Below are 10606 nucleotides of genomic sequence, written 5' to 3'. Positions count from 1 at the left end.
AGCGGGGGGGAAGGGGGGGATTGTATCACCTAGATTCTGCATTTTGAGCGTTTTGACTGAAATTATTGTATGATTTAGCGAAATTGTGAACTTTACTCTATCTCTCTCTCGAGTGTTTGTACAATAATTAACATATTTTTACAAAATGCCATACTTCTTGGTTTAATAGCTCGTGGGGGTGCGCGAGGTTTAACTGATTTACTACACGATTTCGCGATATTCTTTAATAATAGCAATACTTTTGCGCGTGACGCATACTAGTGCGAACGACGTTCTATATTAATATCTAATAAAGTGTGCTTTGTTATGTACAGTGTAATTCTGCGTCCCACCGCTACTAATAAAAACTTATGAAACTGTTTGATAATGCTGTGCTTTCTCACATTTACGCAATTTACCTTTTATTTATTGAAACAATAGTATCTAATTATGTATAAAAACTATCTTTGCAACACTGACTTTTTGCTACATAAACTGAAAGTTAAGTCAATTGTTCGAGTGACGATCATGTATTTATTTTTGTAATATTTCTGATTAGTAACACGATTCCAACGTTATAAATAAAATGGACAAACGTAAGAATGCGTACATTTACATGGACAAGAGTTGAATATATCGCAGAATGCATCCAGGACGGCTGTCCAAACATTTATAAATAGAAGAAATTTTTATTTTATTAATAAGTTTGTACATTTTTATCAACAAATAAATTCATATCTTTTAATGTACTCGTTACTTTTTTTTCCTTTAGTGAATAGAAAAACCTCAATCACAGTGTGCAAAACGTGATCGAATTTTTACAATTCATTCCAAACCGTTCGAGGATTTCCAAACGCGGTAACATAATGGTAGTAGTCGATACATGTTATACGCCTAGTTTAAATAAATCTTCTGGTTATCTCTTAAAAAATATGTCATATTTTTCATCCCTTGATGTCCTAATCTCCACACTAGTCCTACAATATAACCTACGTACTAAGTGCTACCATTCCTTTTTTGGATCTTACAAAGAACTCGTCGTGTACTGTACAATATGTCACAGGAAAAGGAGACAATACGACTACTATTACAAGGTTGAAATAACGTAGTTATCATTTTACTGTACATCAATAGTAAAACGATAGCAACAAAGACGGCCGGACTATCTACTTAGCCAGTAACACAATAGGTTCTGGTTGGTTTTTCTTCTCCCATAATTTGGGAATTTAAGTTTCCTTAAAATACACCACTCAATATGCAAAGTATTTCGTTTATAGCGGATATAAACTCGTAAAACTATAATCTATTATAACTGATGTCGCTGAAATCTGTAGAAGTTTGTTTCATGACTGCAAGCGGTACTAGACATACAAACAAGTCATTCGACATAGGAATATACATCGAACGTAATCGCATTTGTATCGCTTTATCGAGTTCCTGCCACGAAATGAAAAGATCTAATTCTCACTTTGGATTCCAAACAAAATTAACGAGTGAATGAAATATGCTAGATAGTTGATACATGATCTGGTGCAATATATCTTGGCAGTCTTCTTTTTCCATGGACGAAAGATGCACCATTTAAAACTAAATCGCACGTTTCTATCGTTTAGAGATCGTATTATAATCTGGTCGGATGTAACGGGCCTCTCGTTTGGAATATTATACAAGTTTTTATAATTTACCACGAGGTGCGCAACCGAGATACACCAAAGATTAAAATTTCCTGCACCAGGTACCTCCGAACAAGCATGCAACATAGGCCGAACACAAAAAAATAATTTATTCTTTTCGTATGTCGTGATTGTGATCATGCGTCAGCTTATACATTAAGACAATGTACAAAATGTGCCCGAACACATGTAGGACTATTGAATTCGAGTAAAATCGTCAACATGAAATTTCCATTACGGAACAACATTCGAACGGATACAATGAAACGACACACAAGCGACTGGGCTAAAAAGCACGTGGATATTTCCAAATGTTACTTTCGAATGTAAAATTACTTGACATAACATTGATACATCGATCGGTGGATATCGTTCTGCTGTGCGATCTATACATATATTTACATAACTTTTTTTTTTCCTTTCCCTTCAATAAAAACTAGTCAACGCCAGAGCGTCATCAGCCAGTTCAGCGATGTTACACGATATGTAGTGGTTTTCCTTCGATCGAATGCCCTGTCTTTTATGTGTAATACCTTGTAGCTCGGTTACACGAGGTACCTTGCAAATTATCTTGGTTACAAGTACTACAGCTCTAGTCGGACAGCTATCGAGGTTGAAATAAAACCCATTCGTAAAAAGAAAGCCCTACAAACACCTTCCCAGTATCGAGGTACCAAGCTTGCAGGTGATCGTTCGCATAAATAATAACCAGCGGTGCAAGGAGAGATAACGAAGACAGAACTACAATGTAGGTTATTCTACTCCTTTCTTTCTATGTGAAAGCATGCCGACTATTGCTGCAATTATATCGTTCACAGTATGGCTATGCAATATTAACTACGAAAAAATAGAGCGCCGTACATCAACGTAAGTGTACAGTCTTGGGCGGGACAGTTGGTGCTCCTATTTTTGTTGTTGAACTTTTTGGGTGTCCGCGGTAGTACTCTGGTCAGAATAGTCGTAAGATTGCCCATAACCATGCCAATTTTGGGAATAATTGTATGCCGACGTGCTGGTCGGGGTTGCCGGTGTAGTTGTGGCCACTGCGGTGGTTGCCTGCAACGAGTGAATTTTGTGAGAATCGTCCTTGCTTTAATGATAAACATCGTATCTTATTCGGTATCTCTATCCTTAAAATGGATGTCCACACATTCGTTCATGCGCTCGAAGTAATTATTTTCGTACATACGCGATGATAATCGTAAGTTCTACGTGATAGCGAAAAAGTATTTCCAAGTAGTGCCACATCTAAAAATGTCAGAATATGAATGACGGTTCGTTGAATCCTGCTTTTCAAGAAGGATAAAGAAACAGACATGCTACAATTGTTTGCTTCGGAAATGGGGCCTGATGAATGGAAAAGGTTCAATTCACGATATCGATCATGAATAAAAATAAATATAAAAAAAAATAAAAATAAAAGGAGTATTACTTAGAATATACACATTACATTGCAGCTCACATATCAAGGATCAGAAAGTGAGGTATGGCAATTCGGTTATCTTCATAGTAATCCGTAGCACTATAACGAGAAACGCCCTTTTGGCATTCGCTAACAGAGGATTTTGGTGAACTGTAGTTGAAGAAAGCTACCGTTTTTTTTACTTATTCAAGAAAAATCCGCAATCATGGAATTTTACAGACCGAAAATCCATGTCATGTCCAAATAGTTAATTGTTTGAACAGTCTAGGAAACTTTTTTTAACAACATACGTCCTCGGTTTAACAACAGTTTATTTACCCTGTCACCATTCAATATGAAATAATTGGGACGAAAAGTACGCGAAAGAAATATTTTCCTAAAAATCAAAAACCTAAAACAAATAAGACCATCCCACATTTATTATACCGTACAGTTATAGAAACTCCGTTACCGGATTAAAACGTAATGTGATAGAAAGTACGTATTATACTTTCATGTTCCTGGAGATATCCTGTTCACAAACTGCCAACGCAGTTTCCTATGTACGGTTATGAAGTATCGTTACAAGTACCGCTTTAAAAAAAAATACAGCGTAAATAACAGATCTTAACAAAATTATCCGATGCAGTCTGAGACCCGTACTGCTTTCTACTTTAAGTATATAATAAACAAGAACTAAGACACATCTATACCTTACTTTCTGTTCCACACTCGTAACATTTACCGTGGCGGATTATTTTTTGCTTACAGCTTGGCCACCAGCTGCAGTCGATTGTCCAGTTTGCTGCTGTTGGCCCCAATACTGTTGATTGTAATACTGTTGGTTCCAGTCGCTCCAGTTACCGTTCCCGTAGTTCTGCTGTCCATATCCCGACTGACCGTAACCCCCTTGGCCTGCACCTTTCCAGTTTGACCATTGCTGCTGACCCCAGCTCCCTTGTTGGCCCCAACCTTGCTGCGACTGGTTTCCACTCCAGCCTTGTTGGTTCCAATTCGATGGCTGTTGCGAGTTTTGGTAACTGCGAAGACGTAATAAACCAGATGTAATTAAACCCACTCGAATGCGAAAAAAATTTCATGAAAGATTTAAAGTAGTTTAAAATGGAGTGTCAAGTAAAATTGTCGAAAAATTCCTATTTACTTCATCGGACCCCAGTTCTGCCGAGCAGGCGTAAGTCTGTTGCGATCGCTGCTCGACCTTCTGTCAGTTCCTCTTCTGTCACCTCCACGGTGCGGTTGTTGAGGTCCACCTCTACCTCTCCAGCCTCCAGGGGTACCGTACCCACCGCCATGTCTCATGTGGCCACCACGTTGTGGCCTGTCCCTCCAACCAGTGGCGCTGCCCCCTCGCCAACCACCGGCGTTGCGATTTCTGTCGACGTCTGCAAACATTTTCTATCCGTTAGGACCACGTTCGAATGGAGACGAATCTATTTTTACATAATTTTATCTCCTGCACACGTTACAACATTAATTGTAACAAGTAATTTTAACGAATACACTTGAAACCTACATCCAGTCCTTCGGTCGCGATGATCCCGACTATCTCTGCTGTCGCGACTGGTCCGAGAGTCACGACTGTCCCTGTGACTGTCGCTCCTCTCGAGACGCGGTCTCTTGCTCTGTGGTTGCGCTTGTCCGTATCCAGCATCCTTTCCCTCTTTATTGTACTTTTCGATGAGCTTTTTAGCTTCTTCTTCGGCTAGTTCCACCCACTCGACCGCATCAAAGCAGTCTCCTACCGCTGGAGCGCTGAAGTTCGCTGAAAGCAACAAACGCCACATTGGAAATTGTTTTTAAATGTAGATATCAGACTCCCAATGGCGGTAACAAAGAGGCAAGGTTATAAATGTTGATCAAGTTTATAGTATATGAAATACTGAAGGCAAGAGAATTCTATGGATGCCTTGAATCCCACATTGGTGACTTCTTGTAATAATCTCAAAGTAGCATCCTTGCCAACTTATTACCACCATTGCGAGGCATGGGAGTATCGTCAATCAGGTAGCCAATGGAGCTTACAACATAACGCACCTACAATTGTGGGTTACGTCTCAAAGGAGATGTAAAAGTCTCATATAATCGAGAGTGCGATGTTCTCTCGAGTAAGGATTAAGACCAACCTTTCATTTCCACGACCGCGGAATCAGGAATGTCCTTGCCTTCGATCGCTTCGCGCTTAGCCGAGCGCAACTTGAACTCTTCGTCCGTCGGTACTACAACTACCGCCCGCCGTTGGAATCCATAGAAATGCCTCATTTTGCGCCTTTGTGCGGAAGGATATACGTTTGTCTGTATCGGTTCCATAGAAAATACAGATTTTCGTGAGAGTCATGACGTGTTAGAGCTGGGCGCATATATTTGTTCTCAGACGCATTTTGGGTCGGCGGTGCCACTTAAATCGTGCCCCCACCCCTTCATTAATTAATTAATTCGGCGCTACCGGCGCCCAAACTCTGCTCCTTCATTCGCTTATTTCTATCTAATCCTAATATACTCACCGAAGAGTGGCCAGATTTATGTCCTCGAGGTAATTTATCTAATAAAAGTCCTCGTTCACACCTAGGCTCTACGTGGAATATATTGGTTCTTTCGAGTGTTGAAATAAAACGTGTCGATTGTTACGGTGGACATACATTCCAAGTGATCATTTTCACCCCCCTTTTTGAGGGATAAAGTGTTACTACGTGATATTGAAGTATAAGAACAAAAAAGAATGGCCTGAAAAGTCATTCCTCCCTGGTTTCTCCATTGAGAATTTAAACAATGCCTAATCTCCTATTTCGATGCATTTTCTCTTGTAAGAGTCCACAATTACTTGACATGCACAAGCTCGTCGCGAGATATACAGATCCTATTTACGCAGTTACAGTTTTGTACAAAAACAATTTGTATTAGATTCTTAGTAGTCTTTAATGACGCGGTTTTCTTTTTGACGTACCTCCTGACTAGTAGACCATTTTGTAATGCTCATTTTTATGGTGACTTAGCAGTAACTTTTACCTGATCAATAGAAGTGAACAATATTTAGCATATGACGGTATAATGTAACATTCCTCGGAAACGTACCAACACAAAAGTGCGATATTGGGGAACAATTGTATAAGGACATTTCCGGGATGATGCGATCTTCGGTCATGCGCTAAATTTGTGTTGAGCTGAAACGTACCCAAAATAAGGAAAGAAGGGCACTATTACTCACATATATCAGGTGTTCCGTTCAACTCGTCTGGTTGTCGTCTTGCTTTTGCGATGCACTTACCGTACAACATTCGATAATCATTACAAGATCTAAGTTCTTTTTTTTCCGAGACTCTGTTAAATATCATTTACTATCTCACTCGTTGAATCGTACTGAGTCCTTTCAAATGTTGCAGGCTATCTTGCATGTTCCTTTTAATGTGCTGATGTAATTTACTTGACATACCATCCGTATACGTGGCGCAAGAAATAATCGAAAACTGGCGACGATTAATGAGATAACAATGCAACTCGACATACGTAGTCAAGTAATGCGAATAACAATTCAACAAATTTCGATCGAGTTACATTTCAGTTCATACGTCATAAGCGAATAATTAATTCTTAAAGCGGTTTAAAATTTTCCAAGTGTTTAAATACGAAAGAAATGTTTCTTACCTGATCAAGGATGAAATTGCGCCTTCTTGTGGATGCCATGTCGAGCAACTTGTTTAGAGCACGAGTACACTTCTCAATGAGTACCTCCCAGCGGCCTTTGAAATTCCTCTTTCGCGGAACTCCCATAATCTAGACGAGAACAATGTATGAAAATGACTTCAGACACCGAATGCATATCACATAAAGAGTAAGAGTGAAGTATGAATTCTAGAATATTTTAAATTCAAGAATACTAACTTCCATTTTATCAATGAGTTGACCAGTTCCCAGGATGTTGTATCTCTTCTGCGGGTGATCCTGTGCATACTTCGTGGCCCATGTTGTCTTGCCAGAGCCAGGCAAACCGCACATCATGATAACTTCACAATCTTCTTTTTTCTCAGGTCTTTGTGGACCCTGAACCCTGTCCTTTAATTCAATGCATCCTACAGGAATATACTCTTCCAAGATATTTGCACTCCAAGGTTCTTCCTGACCAAAATTGCACGAAAACGTACAGTTCTTGCTGAGCACATGTGGGAACAGAGCATCGTCCCCGAGGTCTTCTTTCTTCACAGTAAACGCCGTTTCGAGATGTTCACCGTTACGAGCAAATGAAATCACCACGTCAGTTTCATCTGACATGTCAAGGTAACACGCAATTACATCGTCTTTTTCGAAGGAGGATCCGTAATCCACATATTCGTTTTCTGTACATTTTTTTCCAGTCCTATCATAGCCAAAACTATGTTTCTCCCCACCCAGTTGAGTCGACGTCTGAGAAGTAGACCATCCGACTCTAAGTGAATGCAGGTTCTCTTCATCTTGTAAATTTACTGAGCACTCCGCAGTAAGTTTGACTTCGAAGTAAATTTTACCAGATGTGAATCCATGTGTCGCTCTTGCTCCACCCCAAATGTAACCAAAGCCTTCACTGTGCAGAGGAGTTGCAGAGAAGAAACCCTCCTTGTCGATGTCCAGATTTAAGTCGGAATCGACTAAAATTTTTATTTGTAATTAAAAAAACATTAAGTTATTAGTGTCTCAAAATTACATCATATTGATCGTACTTGAAGTAATACTTACACCAAGATAGAACCACTGTGGTGGTATCTACATCTGGTTCATTCTCTTGTCTTATCCGCGGTGGAGTCCTTTGATGGTCTTCTTGTGGACTTGGAGATCTCTTGTGCTTCCGATCTTTGCGTTCTCTCCTATCTTTCTCCCTTGATTCTTCTGCTTTTTCTTCAGGTTTTGATTCCAACATCTCAACATCCTTTCAAAAAAGTAAAATAAAGATTAAATTGGTTGATAAGTACTTCATTTTAAACATGAAAGAATATACTAGTATATTTCATGATTAATTTTAACATACTTGTACATCATCAAGTGGTTTTTCTGGTTTCCAATCTTCTTTAATAACTACGTCGCTACTCTCTGTCATCTCTGAGTCAGGTAGTTCTTCTTGTTCACATTGCTGTTCTTCACAACCCTCTACTTCTGTCTGTTCAATATCTTCTTCAGCCGTATCAGTAACCTCAGTAACAGTTTCTTTATTTATTACCGAATCATCAACTTTAACATCGCACGTAATACTTTCAGTATCCATTGATTCTTGCTTTTCTATCAAAGTAACAGATTCCTCAATATTCTCATCATCACTTTGGGGAAAAAGTTCTTTTGAAGCAGTAGGGTTTACACCACTTGCAGACGTGTTTTTAATACTACAATCTTCTTTTATGTCATCCTTTGCACAACTTTCTTTTTCAGTTTCTGAGATTGATTTAGTTTCAGGAGATAAACCTTTCAAACTGGTATCGCTTTCCCTGGATTTTTCTGGCGATTGTTCAACAGTCTCCACAGAAATCTTCTTTGTAGATTCATCTATCGTGTCTGTATGTTCAGCAGATTTTTCATCAATCTCTTCAGGTTTCTTTGGTGATTCATTTAACCTGTCTGTATGCTCTGCTAATTGCTCTGGTATATCTGCAGCAACCACCTTTAGTGATTCATTTAACCTTTCCTCACATTCAACAGATTTTTCTGGTGCTTCTACATGTGTATTAGAAGATTCCTGTAATCTTTCGAAATGTCCAATATCCTTTTCTGCAGTTTCCTTCGATAATTTCTTTGGAGATTCTTTTAGTCTCTCTGGATGTTCGATTACCTTTTCAGCTGGCTTTTGCGCTGAATCATGAAAACTGTCCAGATGTTCAACATTCTTTTGTGGAGAATCTTTCAATCTTTCTGGATGCTCAACAAGCTTTTCCGTTGATGTAGGAGAATTCTCTGAGAATGATACTACTGGTTTTTTTTCAGGTGTAACGACACATTTGTCACCATCTGTATTATCTTCATCTGATTCTTCAACTACTGTTTCTAAAATTGTTTCTTTTACCTCAAATTCTTCTGGCTTTATCGATTTTTCTAATTTCTCCTCTGAGGGTGATTCCGATTTCTCTGGTGTTGATTTGGATGATTTTTCATTCGATGGCTTTGACGACTTTTCCGATATTGGTTTTACCTGTTTCTCAACTATTTTAGGTTCTTCTAGTATCGTTTCTTTTATCACTGATATATTATGCGATCTAGACTCCCTGGTTGAAGATTTAGGTGTCGATGCCAACTTTGATGAGCTCCGTGTGGGAGTTTTGGCTGGTGTTGTCGTTGAACCTCGGTGCGATTTACCTGGCGTTTTTGGCTTCATAGGTTCTGGTGTTTTCTCACGGTTATCTACCATATCTTTGACATCTGCAACCGGTTCTGGAATTCATTAAATTATATCCACTTTAGAAGACACACAATTCAGTAGGAAATACATACATACATAGTTCACAGAAAACCATATTTTTCATTCAAGACTAAGAGACAAGTAAAATATTTAGTAGTTAGGATAATTTACACCTCCCACATGTTCATACTAATTGAACCTAACCACCTACAATAGTAAAACAGACACGTTTCAGTCACATTCATGCATTCTTATACGAAAGATGTATCCTCAAAAGTAAACGATAGTAAACAGTAATCGTGAACACGCGTCCTCCCTTAAAACTGTTTAGTGAGATAAGCCTTGGCTTAAAAAGTACACAAAAACATTTTTTCATAGCGTCGTCGAGACGTTAGTGTTATCGCTTCACGTGCAATCCTTACCGCCCGCGCCTTCCTCTTCTAACGCCTTTCGCAGTCGCTCGACTAAGACAGCTTTGTTTCCTTTGGCGTCGAGACCTCTTTGCGAGAGCTCCGCTCGTAATTCCACTACCTTCAATTTAGCAGGATCCATCATTTGTGATTTTTTGCGGCTTAGTTCTCTCGGCCTTTATTTAACTGACGAAAATCCCAACAAAACTCTCACGCACCCACTGCTGACCCGCGCTGCACATACAATATGGCGGCACAAACGCAAATAACGCATTTCTCCTGAGAAATGATTTTATTGGGCAAACAGGTGCCAAGTCAAGATGAAGTCGAAGTATCGACCAATAAGAGCGCGAGATTAGGCAGCTCGACGAGAAAGGAGGGCTGCGATTGGTCGATTCAAGGCGCGTTTTCCTTTCATTGGCGGGAGTATACTATCCGTTTAAAATCATAACGGAGGACAGACGCCCGAACCTTGGCTGTGTTCATAAAGTCATCGCTTGGTGTCCGAACGTCCTTCGTGTTTCGCTCTTTTACCCGCCAAAGAAAAATCCTACGGGAATATTTAGACAAATGTATAATGTTAATTCTTGTTAGAGAGATAAAGAATAAGATAAACTGAAGGAAAGAAAGTTGATACCATCGCTTTTTACAGATTCTTTTATAACAATGTTCTAAAAGAGGCAGTATGAGTAGGTTTAATCACAAAAATGAGGTATGAGAAAGAGCCCAATTTTCATTATTAAGATAACGCGTGCACTGTAAATTTCTTTTC

At 39.2% G+C, this 10606-nt stretch overlaps 1 protein-coding gene across 3 annotated transcripts; it reads right to left on the bottom strand.

Moving 5' to 3' along the window:
- Positions 1-715: 715 nt before the first annotated feature.
- On the bottom strand, positions 716-10074 carry LOC105698432 (heterogeneous nuclear ribonucleoprotein U-like protein 1). 3 transcript variants are annotated; one of them, XM_012422676.2, is made up of 10 exons: positions 9847-10074; positions 8069-9456; positions 7780-7969; positions 6952-7691; positions 6715-6843; positions 5199-5367; positions 4589-4837; positions 4217-4457; positions 3824-4094; positions 716-2708 (listed from the first exon to the last, which is right to left on the bottom strand). In XM_012422676.2, exons 1-10 carry the CDS (start codon positions 9977-9979, stop codon positions 2556-2558), a joined length of 3663 nt encoding a protein of 1220 aa, XP_012278099.1. In that variant the 5' UTR covers positions 9980-10074; the 3' UTR covers positions 716-2555. The 3 variants fall into 3 exon arrangements, with proteins under 3 accessions (XP_012278099.1, XP_012278102.1, XP_012278100.1); XM_012422679.2 differs by having other exon boundaries at positions 2578-2708; positions 3768-4094; XM_012422677.2 differs by having other exon boundaries at positions 2586-2708; positions 3800-4094.
- Positions 10075-10606: the final 532 nt, after the last annotated feature.

This window comes from Orussus abietinus, unplaced genomic scaffold (genome assembly GCF_000612105.2).
Source record: "Orussus abietinus isolate OABI.00-Male unplaced genomic scaffold, Oabi_2.0 scaffold62, whole genome shotgun sequence".
In the NCBI taxonomy this organism is placed as follows: domain Eukaryota; kingdom Metazoa; phylum Arthropoda; class Insecta; order Hymenoptera; family Orussidae; genus Orussus; species Orussus abietinus.
Note: the sequence above shows the minus strand (reverse complement) of the source record. Positions and strands in the feature narration are given on the sequence as shown.